Source organism: Pteronotus mesoamericanus, unplaced genomic scaffold, assembly GCF_021234165.1.
Source record: "Pteronotus mesoamericanus isolate MK-2021 breed Mesoamerican mustached bat unplaced genomic scaffold, CSHL_Meso_final contig_73, whole genome shotgun sequence".
In the NCBI taxonomy this organism is placed as follows: Eukaryota; Metazoa; Chordata; class Mammalia; order Chiroptera; family Mormoopidae; genus Pteronotus; species Pteronotus mesoamericanus.
Window position 1 is genome coordinate 15,813,692 of NW_026555245.1, and position 22,950 is coordinate 15,836,641.

At 38.5% G+C, this 22,950-nt stretch overlaps 1 protein-coding gene across 2 annotated transcripts in view; it reads left to right on the top strand.

Annotated features, from left to right (window-relative positions):
- Positions 1 to 272: 272 nt before the first annotated feature.
- Positions 273 to 22,950, top strand: part of PTAR1 (protein prenyltransferase alpha subunit repeat containing 1) — a 52,748-nt gene continuing 30,070 nt past the window's right edge. The window contains exons 1-2 of one of the 2 annotated variants that reach the window (XM_054583037.1): positions 273 to 464; positions 8,500 to 8,669. In XM_054583037.1, the coding sequence (XP_054439012.1) occupies positions 379 to 464; positions 8,500 to 8,669 (256 nt within the window). In that variant the 5' untranslated portion in view covers positions 273 to 378. Of the gene's footprint in view, positions 465 to 2,809; positions 2,869 to 8,499; positions 8,670 to 22,950 lie in introns of those variants that run through there. The other variant, XM_054583038.1, reaches the window with a different exon arrangement.

Consider the following 22,950-nt stretch of genomic DNA (forward strand, 5'->3'; position numbering starts at 1 on the left):
GGCTGTGTCAGATCGATCTCTGTCTCTGGAGGGAGTGACTTGTGGACCACTTGGCCCTCAGCCCCGAATGGATTAGAAATTTAAATGTGTGAAACAGAGACCTGAGATCACTTTGCAATACAATCTGCAGTATCTTCTCGAAAGCCAAGAAACTCAGTTAGGGATAACAAGAGGAAGTCAGAGACCCACCAGGACACCCAGTCCCGTCGGGCGCTTTGCCCGGGCCAACCGAGGATTGACCCGGAAGTTCTCGGCGGCGGGGGCGGAGGCGGGATTCTCCACCAAACCGGCGCACACGCGCGCGCTCCCCGCGGAACTCCCGCCGGCTGCGCGGCTGGGTCCCAGAGGCGCGCCCGAGCTGCCGCGGCCGCAGCCAACATGGCTGAGACTAGCGAAGAGGTGGCGGTCCTGGTGCAGCGGGTGGTAAAGGACATCACCAACGCCTTCAGAAGGAACCCACACATGTGAGTTGCGCGCAGGCGTTGCCACCGCCTCCGGGGGTCGTCGGGGGCTGACGGGGGCGGAGCCAAGCCCGGAGTCGACCTCGGGCGGCGGCTGGAGGACGGCGGGTCTTGGCCCGCGCACCCCTCGCTAGAGGGGACAGAAGGAGGTCGCGGCTAGATCGCTGTCGGTCGCCGCGGGGCCCAGGGCCCGCTTTTCGCTATCGGAGCGTTCTCGCAGGGGAGTCCCTAGAAGTGACCTCGGAAAATCAAAAGAGCGAGTTTGTATCGCTCTTCCCGGACCCCCCCCCCCCCCCCCCCAACCCCGCTTTCCCAGGAGTTCAGGAAACTCGAAAGACTTCATCCAAGTGTCCACATCCCACATCCGTTTAAGGTACATGGGCGCACACACGATGTGGGTCTGTATGCTTTGTAAACACAGCTCTCTTGAGGTTCATCCCGGACGCTGGTGAGAGGGGGTTACTATTACTGATCATCTTATCCTTAATGGGCCAAAAACCCCTCAGTTTACTAACCAAAGGTAGCTTGAGGCTGCTTTTGACTTTGGCCTCGCTTGTCCCAAGATTGTAGAGGGACTCCAATGAAACATGTTTTGAAGGTGAAGAGAGGATTCTTAAGAATGTAGCTTTTGTAGGCACAGGATGAGTCTGATGTAAAATAGATAAAACCTCAATACTTTTTAGCATTAGCTGATTCATAGTAACAGGGAGCCAAGCACATTACCTTTTTTTTTTTTAATTCAAACCTTGCTTCCTTCTTTCAGTAGAGCAACACAGTACTGATACACTGTATCTTCCCTCCTTCCTTTCCATTTTACTTGGAGTACTCTGGGAAGATACCGAGAGAAACTATTCTTTCTGGCAATTTTATGTAGCAAGTGAAAAGGAAGCTATTAAAGCAGAGGTATAGCTACATTTAACAAGAGAGTTAGGGAGAAGCAGGAGTGTAACTGTTTTCCCATCTCTCATCCCCTCTCCCCTCCAAAGAAACATGGAATCCAGTTTTATGTTATTTTCACTTTATCTCTCGGTAATGGAGTTTATTTTAATATATTATTTATTTAAACTAGAACACATGAATTAATTCTTTGTAAGTATTCTAACCCCTTAAGCTTTTCTGCCTGAAAGAGATACCAAGCCTACGTATAAATGTTCTTTTCTTCAAGGTGGTGCTTATAGAAGAATTAAGAAGTCCTCAGATGCCATGCTCCCATGTGGCACACAATTGGAGACCTGCAACTGTGCCTCATTAAAAACAAAACACTGCTGGCCTCAAAACACACCTGCCACCTCTGACAGCATCCACTTCCTTTCCCCTTGTGACTGCTGCCTTTTTCAAAATGAGTGTTTGGAATGATTTCCTGGCAGTAACCATAGTGGGTACTGAGCCTTCTAAAGAATGCTTTGATGCCTTGTTTATCAGTCTTTCTGTCCCTTTTTCAGAAAGAGAGCTTTAGTGCAAATAAGAGACATCCTTAAAAAAAAAGTCATATAAAAATGAAAGCCTAATTTCTCAGCATTGGTGTTATTTTTCTTGAAGAAATTATAGCAGAGGTTAGAAAGGAGTCTAATAAGTATAGTAATCATCTTAGTTTTTCTCCTTTGAGGTAAATTAGAAAAGCATTGGTATTTAATATTTTAAGAAATAGGTTGTATGTTCATTGGCTTGGCAGGCTGACACCGTGCTGCTGTCTGGAACACATCCCAGTTCTTCTGGATCACATTTACTGAAATTCAAAGGACTTTAATACTTTAATCATTTTTATGGTGAAATCTCATTTATGTGCTATCAATGCATAATTTATAATTATTAATAATCATTTGGGTCATTCAAGATTTAAAAGTATAAAATAAGATGGGCATTTGAAATATACAATAGGTCTGAAAAGTTAAATAGCTTAACTCATTGTTTTATAATAGTCTGCTATAGTTATATATTCCCTACAATAATGATAATCTTCAGTAATATTACTATGCATCTTTTATAAATTGGAATTTTCAAAATTGCCCATACTTCTTCCCCAATCTAGCTCTTTTTTCCAAGGAAAAGAGACTATATTTCTAGTTAAAAGGAGGGAAAACATTTTTTACCTTGAAAGTTAGTACCTAATTACAGTTTTCAGTATTAAAAAAATGTTTTCATTATTTACTTTTTGTTTTCCTTTTTTCTCCAAACACAAGATAGATTGCAATTTTATTAGCCAACTTCTACTCTATTAAACATACTGCATTTGTAGAGCTATCTAGCCAGGACGAGCCATAGATGCAGTGGTGAAGATGTAGACTTTGTTAGTGGTAGGTGTTGACAGGTTACCGTTGCTCAGCCTCAGTTTCCTCTTCATCTAGTGAGGCTGATGAGAACACATGAAAATCCCCTTACATGGCATCTGGCACTTAGTTGCTACTAGGTAAATATTAGGCTTAACCTGAATTCCTGTGTTCCTCAGGAACTATATGAATGATGAATGTGAAACACTTCATGAACTGAAAAATACCATAGAAATGTTGTTTGTGTGGTTGACTCTTAGAGACTGCCATTGGAAAAATAACTGAAAGCTTGACCTAGGGACTGGCATTAAATTAAACTATAGACCCTGAACTAAAGTAAGGACAACTGTTTATGATAGAATTAGAGTCGTGTCAGAGATCTCCAGCAAGTTATTTTTTATTACTTTTTTAAATATTTATTTAACTCACTGTTTACAAGATGGTGCTGTAGGTACCGTCTTCACAGTTTAGAATAGGAAGAATTATAAAATATATTTATACTCAAGGCACTCACATGATGGAAATGATGATGGAAATGTTCTATATTCTTTCTGTCCAATATGGTAGCTATTAGCCACATGTAGTTATTGGGTGTTTAAAATGTGGCTAATGCAAACTTAATTTTAAATTTTATTTACTCTTAACTGATTTATACATAATGGCCACATATACATGTGGCCACTGTATTGCCTGGTGCAAGTCTAGATGGAGATCTAAGACCTACCTGCAGGAACAATAAAGTAACCCTACAAAGTGGTTAATGAGAAAGGCTAGACTAGCAGTATGGTGACCAAGTGTTATGTGAGTCTTAGAAGTAGGAGGCTGGGTGTGTCTTGGCCAAGTCTCTTAGGGTAGGTGGGTTTTGAGCTGAATTTTGAAGGCTAGGTAGGATTTATTCTCGGATGGGGAGCCAAATACCTCCACAGGGAACAGTAAATAAATCCAAACAGCAAAATGTGATTGAAAAGATAGAGTATGGCCAGATTATATAAGTCCTTGGCTGTCTGGTTTAATTTCTTTCATTCCATGCATGCATTCAGCAAAAGAGCACTTCTATTAACAATGCTAATCTCTGGTTCCACAGGACAAGGAACGGGGTGTAGATTGACAAACACACTACACATGGTCCCAGCCCTAACAAAACTTTAAATGGATCAACATACTGATTATGAAAAGAGCCCCAAAACCTAAAAAGGATTCTTTGAAAGAATAATAACAGAGAGGCCTACTTTAGATTAGAAGATCAAGATCATTCTTTCTGAGAAAATACAATTAAATGGAACCATGAGGGATGGACAAGAGTTGCCTCAGGAAAATACACAATTCTTAGGTAGTGGGTAGGGCCCAATAAAAATTTTCTAGCAAGGGTGTAGTAATGAAAAACAGTTTTAGATTGTCTGCAAGTTGAACTGAAGAACCAGCCACCATAGTCTTGGCTTCTCATCTTACACCTGATTTTTATCTATCTAAACAATTATATAGTTAGTTGTAAAAGTTTGGGTTTGGAGCCTGACAGTCCTGGGTTTGAATCTTGGCTTGTCATTTACTACCTGGGTAGACTTAGATAAGAACCTTTCCTCATTTTTAAAGTAGTTTAAAATTCCTATTTTTTAAGATTATCGTGCACAATAAGTGAAATAGTGTGTGTAAAACCTAACAAAATATTGCATACAGCAAACACTGAATAAACTAGTAATTTGTGAGATGTTTTTTACGTAAGGTCAATAATACACTTTCAGTGATACACAAAGTGATTTCCTTTAGAAGATCTGCTAACTTTCCTTTTTGGTCATTCTGGAAAAAAATTCCAGATCGAAGAGAAAAAAAATGAAGTAACTTAGATTTAAAAGATTTGCCCTGAATCCTTGGGCTGTTTTCACTTTAGCCACTCTACCGTTCAGGATTTGGTTTTAGCTTTAGCGGACCATCCTTTCCTCCCAAAGGGAAGCTGATTAATACAGGGTCCAGCACAAATAACACCCCTTTTTTACTACAAAATCATAAGCATGTAGTTCTGTAACATAACAATATCATACTCAAGCACACCATATGACATTTTAAGTGAAGTGTTCACATTGCTGTCCATCTTATGCGAGACAGTCACATACCCCACCAACCATACACAAGCAAGGCTTACCTCTGCCAGACCCTGTATTTTGTGAATAATACGTGGGCCTACTCTAGTTGATGATGTTTTTGAAAAGCACAGAGGAGAAACTGTCTAAACATGAGGAACAAAGTCAACATCAGTGTTATGAGAACCTTGAACTTCACCTGAAAGCCAGTGAAACCCTATTGTGAGGTTGAGTGCTCAAGAGATGTACTCTGGTGTGCATGATCTTTTAAAATAAATGTGTCAGGTCATTCTATGTTGCTGTTTCTTTGAACCATCCTTCGAAGGTAACCTAAAAAGTGAGCATTGTGGTATCTCTTTAAAAAGATTAGAACTTGATTATTGTCTCAAGTCTTCATGACTTTAAAAATCCTAGGATCTGCCCTGGCTGTTGTGGCCCAGTGGATTGAGCACTGGCCTGCAAACCAAAGGGTCACAGGATTCGATTCCCAGTCAGGGCACATGCCTGGGTTGCAGTCCAGGTCCCCAGTTCAGGGCACGCAAGAAGCAACCACACATTGCTATTTCTGCCCCTTCCTTTCTCCCTCCCTTTTCTCTCTAAGTTAAATAAAGTCTTTTTAAAGAAAATCCTATTACCTTTGTAATGCAGGTATTTATTTGAGCATCTTTATAAATACCAGGAATCTCAATTTCCAGAAATACAAAAATGTAAAATGAAATTTGATGGTAGTGAAAAACTCAGAAATTTCTTTTCTCTTTTTTTTTTTAAATCCTCACCCGAGGATATGTTTATTGACTTGAGAGAGAGATCAATGTGAGAGAGAAACATCGATTGGTTGCCTCCGATACGTGCCCTGACTGGGGATCGAACCTACAACCTCAGTATGTGCCCTGACTGGAGAGTAAACCCACACCTTTTGGTGCACAGGATGATGCTTCAACTGGAATAATACTCCAACCAACTGAGGCACTGGGGCAGGGCAAAACTCAGAAATTTCTAAGACTATTTAGTAAGGAAACAGCAAGATGTATGTATTTGATATTTATAGCACATTCATTGTAACCATTAAAAATTATATAAATTAGTTGGAAATTAAGTAATGTGAATTAAACTTTTTAAAAGGATTAAAGAGGAGTATGTCCAATATAATGCCACTTTTGTAAAATACTTAGAAAACAAGGATGCATACCCAAATATAGCAGTGGTAGAGGGATGACAGATGACTTTTAGTTTTTTATGAGTCTTCCAACTTTTCTTGAGCATGAAATTAGAATTTAAACATCAGAAATCTAGGAGTTAATCTAAATCATGCTTGCTTTTACTGATGCCTTCATCTTCACTCTGGCTTCATGGGTTTGGAGTTAGGAAATCCCAGGTTTTAATTTAGCCACTGGCAAAATGACCTTGGGTAATCCTATTGACCTTATTGGACCTCAGTTTTCTCATTTGATAAAATGAGAGACTGCAGGAATGAGGTCCCTTCAATTTTAAAATGATTCTGGAATCCTAAATTGTCTGAAAAAAGTGGACTATGACCTAAGGGACCAGACATAGAAGTCTGAAGTCAAACACAGTGTTATTTGGAAGCTTACTGACCTACCTATCTGTCTAAAGCACTTGTTATATTTTTAGGAAGCAGGAAAGCACTCTCTTCAGGGTCAAATCACTTGATAAAAGCTCAAGATTCTTTGCCTCATTTTCTCAGAATCTGTTTAGAAAGGGACTTTTCAGTTTGATCCCAGGCTCTTAAATGAATTAATGATAATGTGCTTCATCTTTGCCTGGCACTTTATAGCTTACCACATTTTTATACAATCTACTACTTGCTGTTCATAACAGGCAGGGAAGGCATTATTACTCCTGTATTTGAAATGAGGATACTGATGACAAGTGACTTGCCTAATTCACATTGACTGTCAGTGATAGAATGGAGACATGTTGGAACCCTGGACTTCAGAAGATCAAGTGCTTTTGTCTCTACATCTTACTGCCTCTCTTTTAATTATTGGTTTGTTTTTTTTTTAATTTCCTAGTGCTTTACATTTCCTGATAAAGCTGTTTTCATTCTTACATGAGAATAGCTGCCAGGTTTCTCAGTCTTAAAATTTGAAAGTTGGATGAGACCTAGCAGCCCTTTGCCTTTCTTTAGAGATACAATGCAACTTCACATTTTAGAAATGAGGAAAATGAAATCTACAGAGCCCAGGTAACATGATCCATTATATCACATTAACAGAGCTAGGACTTTGACCCACTGCATAAGGAAATCAGAAGTAATGTTCTTTTGCAGAATCAAGAAGCAACGTTCTTTGAAAATTATTTATTTGAATATTATCAACAAGTGCCAAGATAATCAGCATTTCAGTAGCAGTTACTGAGCACCTACTGTATCCAAGGCATTTTTGGTTTTGCCATTATTGCTTAGAAGAACGGTAGTCAACGAAAGCAGGCTGGGGTTGTGTGTGTGAATGCAGATGACACTGTTCTGTCATTTAGGTGCATTTAGTTGGGCATTTTATTTTGGGTATAAACATTGATCAAGGTAGGTTTTTACATTGTGAATTTGATATAAAAATCTACATCCCCCCCCAAAAAAACCAAACTATACCCAGAACCTAGGATTCTTTTATTGTTATTCCAACAGTCCTATTGTTGACTTTTGCAATTCTTTGCATTGTTGTAAGTGGTTATTAGACCTCAGAGAACAAGTTTTGTTGAAATAATTGCACTGAGGGTTTTTTGTTTGTTTTTTAACTGTAATTCTAGTTAGTTTCTTAAATGTTTTACTTTATGTAGTAAAACCTGAACACCGTAAAATACCAGAGATTCTAACATACTCCTATATTAGTCAGGTATAGTTCTCCGGTGAGGATACAAAATTTAAAAGTTTAAAAATGTTTAAAGGATTAATAAAGAAGAAAAGAAAAAATGGCCCACAATCTCCATGAGAAGATGACTTTTATTGATAATTTATTTCTGTTCCACATACATTTATTAGCAGGCAAACAAATATATTTGTTGATATTTTATAAAGCAAAAATAATACCTACAAGTGACTAGAAAATTTAAACTGTATAAAAATAAAATCCTTTAGCACTCCAAAAATTTACTATCCTTCCAAGAAAATTTTGAATGCATCTTTGTATCTTTTAAGAAAATTATACAAAAGGCTTTGTAGTGTATGCTATATTTGTCATTTTGCTTTCGTTCGTTTGTTTCATAGATTTTAGCTCCCTTTCCATACCAGCATATGCAGATCCACCTTATTTTTTAATACCTCTTATCACATGGATAAGCCGTATACGTTTTACCAGTCTTACATTGATACACATTTAGATTCATTCCAGTTTTGTTGCAGTGTCACAGTAAACATTGCATTTATATATTTTGGCACAGGATAATTTTTGAGCAGTGGAATCACTCGGTCAAAGAGTAGGTATATTCACAATTTTAAAAGACATTTTCAAATTTACACCAAAAGATTAGACCAATTTTCAGTCCCATCAACAGGGAGCACAGGACTGTTGTCAGTATTAAAAAACTGGTGGGTTTTTTAAATTTCTGTCAATCCAATAGGTGAGCTAAATAATATTTTTAAGAAAAGAAATACGTGGATTTTTAAAAATATTCTGTTGGATTGAAAAATTGTGAAAAGGTAGTATTCTTATCTTTGTTTTTTATGTTTTACCTATTAAGAGATGAAATTGGCCTGATCCCATGTCCTGAAGCTAGGTATAACCGGAGTCCCATAGTCCTGGTTGAAAACAAACTTGGTGTGGAGAGCTGGTGTGTCAAGTTCCTTTTACCGTATGTCCACAACAAGCTCATTTTGTACAAAACAAGAAAGCAATGGCTGAACAAGGATGGTAAGTATGAACTCTGCCTTCCTCCTTTGTATTTTGGAAGCAGCATGGAATATAGTGGGAAGAACCCTCTCTGGGCGTGGGCATTCCTGGATCCTAGTTCTGGCTCATTCATTGCCTGGGCTGGTGCTTCACCTCTGTCAGGTGAGGAGTTTGGACTCCAGTAGTTTTCAGATTTTGCATCCACAGTGATTCTATGGAAGGCGCTTCAAACAGAGTGCCAGGCTACCAACTGCAATCTGAGCAGTGAATCACAACAATTCTGATTTTATCTTTATATATAAGGGTCATTTATAAAATTTTATTTGAAGAAGACATCCTATGGCTGAAAAAGTTTGAAAATTATTGAGGAGGACTGTAGTTGCTATAAGCTCAGATTATCTGGTTTCTAATCTGTTAGTACTTTATAAGCAATATAATTCATTTTAATAGCAGTCCAAATGATGTAACAGAGGCATGATGGTCATGGTTGTACAGTGAATTCACTCAGCGATTTATGAAGGTGCCATCACACTGTGAAACCCAGTTGAGCTCTGGTCCTCCGTGTCCTGTTGCTGTGCATACATGAGCAGAAGAAAACCATCCTAGCATTCACTTCTTCCACTCCTCTTTACTGCAGCAAACAACCCCTATTCGTTCCAATTGGTCTCATCTCTTAGTTTCCCCACTATAGGTGGTATTAAGCCTCCATATACACAAAGTGTTTATTTTCAGTGAAAGTGAGATCTGAGGTCTCACTTTTTTGGAGAGTACTCATCCAAGACAATGTTCTCAAATGTTTCTGTAAAGCTCCTGCCCTTTCCTACAGATAACACTACCTTTAAAAGTGTTCAGTCTGCCTGGTAGCGAATTTTGAGTAAGAACTTTGTTTCCTAGGGAATTTTAATTATCAGTTTGGTAGCCATTACCAAGGGCCTACTCAGAAGCTGTTCTAAGTACTGTTGGGGATAAAAAGAATAATACATGTTCTCTTTACTTAAGAAGTTTACAGTTCAGTGAAAAACAGTGTCTTTGTGGAGTGTTACCAAAGGTGTGACAGCAATTTACTTATATTCCTTTCAGCATTGTCATTAAGATACTGTCAGAGTGTTAGTGTTTTTCCCTGTTTAGGCCAGTAGAAAAGGAGTCTAATTTGAAGATTTACTGTGTGAAATAGTTTGTTTTGTGTGTTTAACTCATACGAGGGGAGACCCCCCCAAAAAAACTGGAATTGTCTCCTGGAGGGTGGGCCCTTTGTAGCATAGGCTTCCCCTGCTAGGTAAGTGTTCTAGGAACTCATCTGTATCAGCGTACCAGCTGGCATTGCTGTGAGAGGCTGCGTTTGACTTTGGTGGGTTTTCTTTTAAGACTCTTCCGATGTGTTTGCCCATCTCTTGATGGGTGAGTTATAAGTGCACGTGCCCACACTATGTTGAGTGTTCCACAGTTTTTGACCAAATGGCATGACCCCTGTGCCCCACCCTCCCTAATTCATCTGATCTTGCCCCAAAGACTTTTTTGGTTTGTTTGTTTCTCCTGATGAAAAAAGTCCTCAAAGGGAAACATTTTGCCAATGTAGAAGGGGTGAAACAAAAAACGATAGAAGCACTAAAAGGCGTCAGAATCAATGGGTTCAAAAGAACTGTTTTTGAACAGTAGAAAAACATCTCAATAGGTATATTGCATCAAATGGGGAGTACTTTGAAGGTGACTGAAATGTAAACATGTAAGAATAAATACACGATTTTTAATAAATAAATTCTGGGGTTTTTTGGGTCCCCCTTGTATAGTCCTCTGAAATACACATATATATAATCTTAATTAAAAGGCTCTGCAAGGTTTATGGTATAGCTTAAGTTTATGGCATCAACTTAAAGGCATAGGTTTAGGCATAAACTTAAAGGTAAGGGTATTTGCCTATTGTTAGACCCCCTTTCCTTCTTCATTCCATCACTGTATAGTAGGTTTCAGTAACATTAAGGTACAAAGAAACACCACCTTACGAATCTGTTGTGTTTCTTTTTTGCCAAAAAAAAAAAATATGGAATGTGTGTTCTGGCACACAGAAATGTATAATTGATTCAACACATAACTAACTAGGCAGGAGATGGGGAATGACGTTCTTTGTAGAAAAGAAACTAAATTTTAAAATATCAAAGACTATTTTTGTTTCAGATCATTGTTTTTTGCCTCTTCATGTATGCTAGCTCAACGCACCTTACTCCTGTAGCCTTCCAATTCCTCTTTATTTCCCTGTTTCTTGTATTGTGGACACTGCACAGTTGGCTTTGCTAAATCTACTGATTGTGTACATAGTTTCAGTTTTGATGGGCCCAGAAGGCCCGGGCAAAAGATGACATGTTTAAATGCACTCACAGGAATACCTAGCATCTAAACTCAGGATTCTGATGCAACGACACATGTGTACAGAAGCAACTTGATTTTAGCCCAACCTATATCCTCATGGAAGCAGTTTTCAGTTTCACTTTTTTGGTTCATGGGGACAGCATAGTTTACTGTGATGTCACATACACCTCATTTGTATATCATATTATTAGCAGAACTATGGAAGTGAATTTCTGATTAAAAAAAAAAGATACTTGAAAATCCTGACTGACATAAGAGTATTCTTCCAAACTTGTGAACCAAAGCATTTAGAACAAAGAGGTAAATCTTGTTAAGAAAAAAGTCAAAAATTTTTGGAAAAAGCAGTGCTGTACCTTTAAAACTTTCTGTAGGAAATATATGTATAAGAAGAGACAAGTGAAGAAACCTGACAATTTAAAAACAATTTCAGAAATATCAGTGTCTGTGTGATTGATCATGCCAAAACCCTAGGCAATCCCTAAGAGTGTATCCTGAAATTGAAGGTGACCTTTATTCTTGGGATAGTTTTTTTTTCCTTTTTAATCAAACTGAATTCATGTCCTCATTAATGTGCTGAATTCCTTAGATGTTTGGAAAGTGTCTATATTAGTCAGGGTTCTCCAGAGAAACAACCAGCACAGAATTACATATATACAAGATTTATTGTGGCAAATTGGGTTGTATGATTATGGAGGCTAAGAAGTCTCATAGTCTGCTTTCTGCAAGCGAGGAACTCAGGAAAGCTGATGATATAACTTAGCTTGAGTCAGAAGACCTGAGAACCAGGGAGTCAGTGATTTAAATCCTACTCCAGAGGTCTGAGATGAGTTGTCCCAACTCAAGCACACAAACAGGAAGCAAAAAAAGAGGGGTTGAATTCCTCCTTTTTCCTCCTCATGTCTTATGTAGGCCCTTGACAGATTGAATAGTGCTTACCCAAATTGGGGGAGACAGTCTACCGAGTCTACCAATGCTCATCTCGTCTGGAAGCACCCTCACAGACCCTCTCAGAAATAACATTTAATAACATTTAATCTGGGTACCTGTAGCCAGTCAAGTTTAACCATGGTTTAACTAAAATTAACCATCATAGCATCTCTGTTTAATTGCTTAGAGACTTATATTTTTTAAAAGTCTGATGTGATAATAGTCATATTTAGTTTGGGAAAGGAATGGTACTATAATTCTGATTTGTGAGAAATCCATGACAAAAAACAAGACGGAAGTCCACAGCATTGAGTCCTGACTGAGCACAGCTCTGTCCCATACTTTGTCTCAAGTGTGCTGTTCTGTCGTCATCTTTTGCTCCTCCCTATTTCTCACAATCTCTGCTCCATAATTGTTCTGCTTCCTTAAAAGTTATCTTCACCTCTCCAATTCTTATTTCTCATCTAGACAAATGTCTTTACCTCATAGCTGATCTACCCTATTTCCAATCTCTCTTCTGTAATCCAAGTCCATCATTCCACTAGCCAGTCTTCTCAAATGACACTTCCCTTAACATATTTTGAGAGATGCTTTTTCTGAAATAAGTATCTACTCATCTTATTTCATGATGCCTACATTGTCAGTAGAGTTGGCATGGTATTCAAGTGCCTTCATGATCTGTCCCCAGCCTACGTTACCAGCCTTTTCCTCTATTTCAAATTCAGTGTCAGAGATTGTAGATTCTCAGCCCTCAGACTAAAGGTAACATACAGATATATTTTCTTTTGGCTTGTATAATACGTTTTAAATTGTTTTTAATTAGTTGGATAAACATTTAAAATTAGGATGAACTTTTAAAATTAGCATGGAAATCGGGTTTCTGTCTTCACTTGAAAAATCAGAAGCCTTGAGTGCATGGCACCAATTGGCTGGGGCTCATAGCCTCTGCTTTTCTTGACTAGGCAAGCTTGTTCCAGTTCACTACAACCTCCTCATGTCTTTCAGGCACTGAAGCGGTCTCAGTTGCCAATTACCAGGTTTGCTTTGATATGTTTTGACATTCATTTGAACACTGAAATCATTTGAGTTTTGCAGCGATTTGATATACCATTTAGCTCGAATATATTCTGCTGCATTCTTGAACTTTGCTGTGTATTTATTGCCTTACTTCCATGGCTTTGCTGAGGCCAGGTTTATGTCTTAAGTTGTCACTATTGCAGTGGTAGCCAGCACAAACATACCAACAACACCCACACTCCCATAAAGCCCTTGGCTCCAGAAGCAGTAATTCTCTGCACACCTATGGGAATCCTTTATTCAGACTGCTTGCATCGTAACAGTTACCACACTTTATTGTAGTTGATTATTTATTTGTTTATTATTCTGTTACAGTTGCCTCAATTTTCTCTTGTTGCTCTTCCCTGCCCTGCCCAGACCCCCGCTCCTACAGTCAGTACCCACCCTGTTGCCCATGTCCATTGGTCATTTATACCTGTTCCTTGACTAGGCCTGACCCCTTCTTTCCCCCTTATTCCCCTCTGCCCTCCCCTCTGGTCACTGTCAGGCTGTTCCTTCTTTCCATGACTCTGGTTCTGTTTTGCTTGTTTGTTTGTTTTGTTCATTAGGTTCCTCTTATAGGTGAGATCAGGTGCTATTTGTCTTTCGCTACCTGGCTTATTTTACTTAGCATAATACTCTCCAGTTCCATCCCTGCTGTTGTGAAAGGTAGGACTTTTTTCTTTCTGCTGTATAGTACCACTGTGTAAATGTTTTTTGATCCAGTCATTTACTGATGGGCACATAGGCTGTTTCCAACACTTGGCTGTTGTAAATAATGCTGCTATGAACATAGGGGTGCAGAGGTTCTTTTGAATTGGTGTTTCAGGATTCTTATGGTATGATCCCAGCAGTGGAATAGCTGGGTCAAAAGGCAGTTCCACTTTTTGTTTTTTGAGGAAACTCCATTCTGTTTCCCACAGTGGCTGCACCAGCCTGCATTCCCACCAACAGTGCACTAGGGTTCCCTTTTCTCTACCTTCTCACTAACACTTGTTTGTTCATTTGTTCACAATGGCCATTCTGATCAGTATGAAGTGGTATCTCATTGTGGTTTTAATTTGCATATCTCTGATGGCTGGTGATGTTGAGCATCCTTTCATATGTCTATGGACCCTCTGTGTGTCCTCTTTGGAGAAGTGTCTGTTCAGGTCTTTTACCCATTTTTTTAATTGGATTGTTTTTCTTGCTGTTGTGGAGTCATGTGAGTTCTTTATATATTTTTTGGTGGTCAAACCCTTGTCCGAGGTATCATTGTCAAATATGTTTTCCCTTGTGGTTGATTCCCTTTTCATTTCGATCATGTTTTCTTAGAAGCTTTTTAATTTATATAGTTGCATTTGTTTATTCTTTCTTTTATTTCCTTTGCCCTAGAGGATATATTGGCAAAAACATTGCTTCATGGGACATCTGACATTTCCCTGTCTATGTTTTCCTCTAGAACTTTTATGGTGTCATGGCTTATGTTTAAGTCTTTTGTCTATTTTGAGTTTGTTCTGGTATATGATGTACATTGATGGTCTAATTTCTTTTTATTTTTCTTTTTTTTGCATGTACAATTCCAGTTTTCCCAACACCATTTGAAGAGGCTATTTTTACTCCATTTTATGCTCCTGCCACCTTTGTTAAATATTAATTGACCATAGAAACATGGGTTTATTTCTGGGCTTCCTATTCTGTTCCATTGACCTATCTGTCTGTTCTTAGGCCAGTACCAGACTGTTTTGATTATAGTGGTTAGTTATACAGTTTGATATCAGGTATTTGTGATTCCTCCTACTTTGTTCTTTCTTAAGATTGCTGAAGCAGTTTGGGTTGTTTTTGGTTTATATAAATTTTCGAAATATTCTAAATCTGTGAAATATGTCATTGGTATTTTCATATGGATTGTATTAAATCTATAGATTTCTTTGGGTAGTATGGACATTTTAATGATACCAGTTCTTCTAATCCATGATCATGGTATGTGTTTCCATTTATTTGTATCTTAATTTCTTTCTTCAGCATTCTGTGGTTTTCTGAGTACAGGTCTTTTACATCTTTGGGTAAGTTTATTCCTAGGTACTTAATTTTTCTTGTTTCTATATTAAATGGGATTTTTTTGTGTGTGTAGTTTCTTTGTGTGACATTTCAATGTTGGTGTACAAAAATGCCTTCAATTTCTGATTATTGACTTTGTATCCACTATTTTGTCAAATTCACTTATCAGGCTGAGTAGTTTTTTGGTGGAGCCAATAGGGTTTTCTATGTACACTATCATGTCATCTGCAAATAAGGACAGTTTTACTTTCTCCTTTCCAGTTTGGATGCCTCTTATTTCTTTTTCTTGTCTGCTCTCTGTGGCTAGAACTTGCAATACTATGTTGAATAGCAGTGATAAAAATAGACATCCTTGTCTTGTTCCTGATCTTAGGGGGAAAGCTGTTAGGTTTTGCCCGTTGAGTGTGATGTTGGCTGTAGGTTTCTTGTATATGGCCTTCATTATGTTGAGGTGTGCTCCCTCTATTCCCACTTTGATGAGTGTTTGTATCATAAATGGGTGCTGTACTTTATCAAATGCTTTTTCAGCATTTACTAATATGATCATGTGATTTTTATCTTTTCATTTTGTTTATGTAGTGTATTGCATTTATTGATTTGTGAATATTTTACCATCATTACATCCCTGGGATGAATCCCACTTGATCATGGACTATGATCTTTTTAATGTATTTCTGGATCATATTTGCCAATATTTTGTTGAGGATTTTAGAATCTATATTCGTCAGTTATATTAGCCTGTAGTTTTCTTTCTTTCTTTTGTCTTTATCTGGTTTTGGAATTAAGATAATGCTGACCTCATAAAAAGATTTTGGGAGTCTTCCCTCTTCTTGAATTTTTTGAAATAGTTTGAGAAGGATCAGTGTTAGCTCTTCCGTGAATGCTTTGTAAAATTCTCCTGTGACGCCATCCAGTCCTGGGCTTTTGTGTGCTGGGAGTTTTTTGATTACTGCTTCAATTTCACTAGTTGTTATTGACCTGTTCAGGCTTTCTGCTTCTTCTTGATTCAGTTTTGGAAGATTCTGTTTCTAGAAATTTGTCCATTTTGTGGTATTGGTTGTCATTTTTCCTCTTTCATTTCTGATTTTATTTATTTGGGTACTCTTTTTTTTCTTGATGAGTCTGGTTAAAGGTTTGTTGATTTGATTTATCTTTTCAAAGAACCAGCTCCTTGATTTATTGATCATTTGAATTGTTCTTTTAGTCTCTATGTCATTTAATGCTGCTCTGATCTTGAGTATTTCCTTCCTTTTATTCGCTCTGGGCTTTGTCTATTATTGTTCTTCTGTTCTTGTTGATGTAGGATTAGGTCGTTTATTTGAGATTTTTCTATCTTTTTTGGTTGGCCTCTGTTACTATGAACTTCCCTCTGGACTGCTTTGGCTGTGTCCCATAGGTTTTGGGCTATTGCGTGTTCATTTTCGTTTGTTTCCAGAGACATTTTGAGCCTTGATTTCATTGTTAACCCATTCATTTTTTAATAGCATGTTATTCAGACTCCATGAGTTTGAATATTTTTTATTTTTTTCCTTGAGGTTGGTTTCTAGTTTCAAGCCATTGTGATCCGAGAAGAAGCTTGATATGATTTCAGTTTCCTGAATTTGTTGAGGCTTGTTTGGTGTCCTATCATATGGTCCATCTTTGAAAATATTCCATGTGCATTTGAAAAGAGTATATGTGTTGCTTCTTTGGGTGAAAGGCTCTGTATATATCAATTAAGTCCATTTGATCTAGAGTGTTGTTCAATGCCACAATATCCTTGTTGATTCTTTGCTTGGAAGATTTATCCATTGTTGACAGTGGGGTGTTAAAGTCACCTTCTATGAGTGTGTTGGTGTTGATATCTTTCTTGACATCCTCCAAGATTTTCTTACATATTTGGGTGCACCTATGTAAGGTGCATATATGTTTACACTTCTTAATGGAGTATTCCCTTAATGTTATGTAGTGTCCTTTGTCTCTTTTTAGAGCTTTTGTTTCGAAGTCTCTTTTGTCTGATACAAGTATTGCTACCCCAGCTTTTTTTTTTTTTTTTCCCATGTTCATTTGCTTGGAATATTTTTTTTCCGTTCCCTTTCAGACTAGATCTCTTGTCCTGAGGTGGGTCTTTTGTAGACAGCATATATTTGGGTCATGTTTTTTTATCCATTCAGCTATCCTATGTCTTTTGATTGGAGCATTTAATCCATTTACCTTTAAAGTTATTATTGCTAGGTACTTATTCATTTTTTCCCTTCATACCTGTGTTTCTCTTTTCTCTCACTTTCTCTTTATCTTCTTAAAGCAGTCCCTTTAGCATCTCTTGCAATGCTGCTTTGGTGGAAATGTATTCTTTTAGCCTTTTTTTTAATCAGGGAAACTCCTTATTTTGCCTTCCATTTTAAATGAGAGCCTTGCTGGCTATATTAATCTTGGTTGCACACCTTTGCGTTTCACTACTTGGAATATTTCTTACCATCCCCATCTAGCTTATAGTGTTTCTGTTGAGTAAATAGCTGATAGCCTTATGGGAACTTTCTTCCTTGTGTGTTATTATCTGTTTCTCCCTTGCTGCATTCAAGATTCTCTCTTTGTTTCTAAATTTTGCCATTTTAATTATGATGTGTCTTGGAGTGGGCTTCTTTGGGTTCATCTTGATTGGGACCCTCTGTGCTTCCTGGACTTGCGTGGCATTTTCTCTCATCAAGGTAGGGAAGTTCTCTGTAATTACTTTTCCAGATATGTTTCTATCCCTTGCTCCTCTTCTTCACCTTCTGATATCCCTATGATATGATAATACTCCGTTTCATGTTTTCCTGCAGCTAGCTCCCTTAAACTGTCTTTGTTATTTTGAGTCTTTTTTCATTTTGTTGCTCTGTCTGGGATTTTTTTTGTTCCTTGTCCCACAGCTCACTGATTCTATCCTCTGGTTCATCTAGCCTGCTTTTAATCCCTTGTACTGTGTTCTTCATTTCAGATATTCTATTCTTTATTTTTCCTCCTGGCTCTTGTTGATAGTTTCTGTGTCCTTTTTCATGCTGTTGTAGTTTGTAGTAAGTTCCTTGTAGCTTCCCTGGGATTCTTTACAGTTCTCACTGAGCTCCTTGAGCACCCTTATAACCAAGATTTTGAACTCAGTATCTGATAGTTTGCTTGCCTCTATTTCATTTAGCATTCTTTCTGGAGATTTCTCCTTTCCTTTCAGTTGAAGGCTGTTTCTTTTTCTTCCCATTTTAGGTGACTCTTCTTGTTTGTTTCTGCTTCTTTGATTGACCTGCTTTGAGTCCCTGTCTTTGTGGTATTGCCTTCTGTGGTAGGAGACCTGTGGGATTCAGTGTATAGTCTCCCTCATCTCCTGAAGTTGATGTTCTTGGGATGCCCTTTATGCCATTTATGTGGGATCTCTGGTTGTAACTGGGTTTTGGTTGTTGTTGGGTTGTTCTTTGGTGGGTCCTTCCCTCCAGCTGGCTGGCTGAGAGTCACTTCACCCACCATGCCTTGTATTCTGTTGTTCAGGTTTTGCCAGGACAAAACCAAACTGCCCAGGAAACAAATCCACACCCAAAAAAAAACCCCCACTCATAATTACAGTATCAGTAGCAAATGAGCCAATATTAATAAAGATGTAAAGAGATTAAGACTATTATAAGAAATTAGAAATGAATATGAGATGACTAACGGAAAGAATGATTTTGAGAGAGTAGAGGGAGGAGCAATAATATGAGCAAGGAATAGAGACAAGGCAAAGAGATAAAGTAAATTCATTGTAAATAAAAAAGGAGGGAGGAAGGCAGACTGGAGTAAGAGAAGAGAAGCATATAGTACTAGGTTTAAACAGAAATTAAAATATATATATAGTGAGAGAGAGGGGAAAACATATGAAGCAAGTTAGAGAAAAAAATCCAACACAGCACTATCAGTAACAAATAAGCAAAGGTTAATATAGATGGCATGGGAATAAGAGGGGAAAAAAGAAAAAGAAGCTTAAGCAATATCTAGAGGAAAGAGAAGTGGTTTTGAGAGGATAGAGGAAGAAGGAATACTAAGAGTGAGGAATGAAAACCAAGCTAAGGCAGGGACAAATTAAAATTTAAAACGAAAAAAAAGGACAGGAGGAAAGCAAAATCGAGTAGGAGAGGGGAACAGTAAAATTTGAGATTTGAAATGCAAAATTAATGAAGATCTAGAAATAAAATAGAAGAAATGGAACAACCACCACCATGCCCACAATCAACAAGCAAAGACTGATAAAGGTTGAGAGAGAATAAGGGTATTTTAAGAACAGTAAAAAGAAGGTGAGATGACTAATGACAAGAAAAATTGTTTTGAGAGGCTAGAGTGGGGAGAAATATTAAGAATGCAGAAAGGAAACAAGTTGTAGCAAGAGAGAGAGAAAAATTTAAAAATAAGAGGAAAGAGTAAAATGTATTAAGAGAAGGGAGGAGCAAAATAGGAGATTTGAAATAAACTGTAATATAAAAACTAGTGACTTAATATGTACAAATTTGAAGAACAAGAAATAAATGTTAAAAAACTATATAGGAGAGAAAATACCACAAATTATGAGGAAGACTGCAGTGGATTTCATCTTGGTAGCATCTAGTATTTACCACTGTTTTTTTTCTTTCTGGATCTGTATTTACCACTGTTTTTTTATTTCTGGCTCTGCTTCTGGTGATGTCAGGTGATGTCCGAGTCTGGCCTTAGGCTGCCTATTTGAGACTGCCAGGGATCCACAGTCTGTGGCTGACTCCTTCAGTTGTTAATCTAGTCACTGCACTTAGCAGTAAGGCTTACGCACCACAGGGTGGGGCAGAGTAATTCCTTGGGGTGGGACTGTTGCATTCTCCCAAGATGATGCCACACAGAGGGGAATGGTCTGCCTGAGCAAGATGGCTCCTGCAGTATGGGGGTGACTCAGCACTGGGATCCTGGCGTCTGCTCCCTCAGTTCTCTTCCCAAAGCCACCGTCCCCAAACTCTCCTCAAGTGTCTCTAGTTCACTCTGCCCCCACTGCCGTAGCACAGGGTAAGTGGCTGCAAGTGTAATTTTTCTGGTGGCCCTTTAAGAGGCTTTCTGTGTCAGGGAGGGCTCCATAGCTCAGGGGTTAGAACACTGGTCTTGTAAGAGGTTTTCTGTGTCTCCAGCCTTCTCTCCCTGGTGGACAGAAACCCTGCCACTTTTCACAGCTGGGTGTAACCTGGATTACTTTCTGGCTCTGGCGCTCTAGCCTGGGGTTCCTAGCTTGGGTTTTAGACCCCACACTTCTCAGGGGCAACCCTCTGGCCACTGAAATATTCCTCCGGCACTCCAGCTGCCTCCCGTGGGAGCCCAGCCAGCCCTCTTGCACTTTCTTGACCTCCTCATTCCCCACCAGTCACATTGTGGGGAAGTGGTTTGTTCTGTCTGTCCGTAGTTAGAAGGCCTCTGCAGCTATTGTTCTGTTTGTTATTCTGGATGATTTCTCTACAATTTAGTTGTAATTCCAGATTGGTCCTGGGAGGAGGTTAGTTAGTGTAGCTTCCACTTACTCCTCTGCCGTCTTGGATTGCCTGTAGTTGATTATTTAAATAACATTTTTCCCAGCTAGATTCTGAGTTTATTAGAAAAAGGGATGGCTTATGGCTTATCTTTCTATACTCAGCATCTTATGTATTCAACAGAAATTTATCAAAAAAGTAACAAGACTTTGATAAGTAAAAGGTTTTAGCTTAGTCTAACTATAGATTCAGTGACTCTGTTCTGTAATAAATGACCTTTTGGTGTTTACCACATAGTTTTATGTCAAGCCTCTCATGGCAACCTAAATGTATTTCGGAGGAAGAGATTAACCAATCCAAGCTCACCTTGGATTTATTTCTAAATGCATGAAAACATATCTCTGTCAGAGACAATTGTCAGACCTAATGACCATTGCCACATACCTGCTGGCCTTGGCCCATTTCTAGAATGCAGCAAAGGAAGCACTGCATTTTTCTCTCACTTTTCTGCAGCATCCTTGTGTCCCCTCTTGTTACAGCTGGACTTTATCTACCTTCTTGTGTATAATGTACCTTGATTTATTTTCTCCCTGTGAAGTGATGATGAGTTATTTCTGGTGTCTGGAGAGAGAGCTGTTCAATATCAAGAGATGGTAGGGATTTCAGTAGCTCACATCTTCTGTATAAAACTGCAAAGGAAAATGGTACGTAGTTGGTGAATTGTAAAGAGTAAAATATTACAGACCACTAAAAGATACATGTTTATCTTTAGATCTTTGGTTCAGTTCTCACTCAAAGAGGGCAGAGTAATTATAGGCAGTGTGCTAGGGTGGAAATAGCACCTGCTTTGCAGGAAAACAGTCCAGGACTTAGATTCAGTTCATCAGTACACTGAAGTCACTTTCCTTAACCTCTTCCTGTTTTCAGACTGATAGGTCTCAGGGTTGTTGTGAGGATCAGATGAATTGTGTGTGTAAAGCACCCAGCACAGTGCCTGGCATGTGGTAGGTTCTTGAGAAACACTAGTTTCCTTTCTCTCATTTAACCAGAGCCAGTGGGGATGAAGAGCAGAAAAATACATGTAATTCAGGAATGAGTCTTTAAATAATGTCCAATATTTCTAGCCCAGTTAACTTTTTCTTCATTGGCCCTTTCCCATTTCTGATAGTTTAGTTTACCCCCACCTCTTTGATCAGACTGGAATACTTCCTGAAGGAAGTCCTTCTGAACTGGAATCCTGAATCAGGAAGAGTTAGCAGTTTGTTAAAGAGGAGGGGAGAAGGGCCTGTGACTGTATGTGTTACACTGATGGTTGATGGAGGCGGTTCGCTATTGATATGTTTTAAAACCTGAGATTCTTATTAGTTAAGACGTATGCCTTCTGTTCAGCAGTCACTGCTCAGAATGCGCAGAGATTCTTTTCCTCCCTCTGTTGGCACCCAGTCCTAATAGCATTCGTGTAGCTGGACTAGGAAATATAAACTTTGTAACAGGAATTATCATTGGGAACTGTCAGATACTGTCCTAAAACTTCGTGGGTTTGAATCATTTAATATCCCCATGGTGTAGTACTACTATTAGTTCTGTTTTACATATGAGGAGGACACTAAGCACAGAAAGATAAAGTGATATGTCCAGGATTTCCCAGTAAGCGGTAGAGCTGGGCTCTGAACTCACCATCTGCTGTTGTGCTGCTAGGGGGAGACCTGTATTAAAGAAGTATCACTGTGATTAGCCTTCCTCTCTCTTCACACAACCAAAAAATAAAAAGTGGGGACTTAGATATTTTCTGTGGTTTTTGCTTTGTGCTGCTGTGCAGGAGTATCTCTCTTATTGGAGGATGGATTTGTCTTCAGTTATAGGTAGGGTAGGAGAGTTGCATTAGAAGTACAAACAAATAGCAACAACTGTTAGTCACACACATTTTTTTTAAGTGCAGAAAGGGAGAGTCCAAGAAATGAAATAACAGTTTATCTAGGTAGTATAATATATTGAAAAATTACAGACTTCAAAAGAAATACTGGAGACCTTCCCATAATACACAAACATTTTTATTGGGTGGGCCAAAAAGTCTATTTAGTTTTTTCCATACAATAAAAAACACATTTTTCATTTTCACCAATAACTTTTCTGATTTGGGTAATTTTAGTGTGTTGGCTGTCTCCCACTATTGGCTTCTAGTGGGTGGAGGCCAGGGGTGCTGCTAAACACCTTCCAATGCATAAGACAGACTTACAGCAAAGAATTATTTGGCCAAAATGTCAGTAATACCAAGGAACATCGCAAACCACTTTTGACATGTTCAATCAGTCACAGCACCTTCTCCATATACTGCACAAATCTTTTTTTGTGTGTTTCAGTTGTGTTTTTGCCTTTCTTGAAATAAGAAGACATAATACACCAAAATTATGTATTTTCTTCCATCGTCAGAATTAAAATGGCTACACAAAAATTTA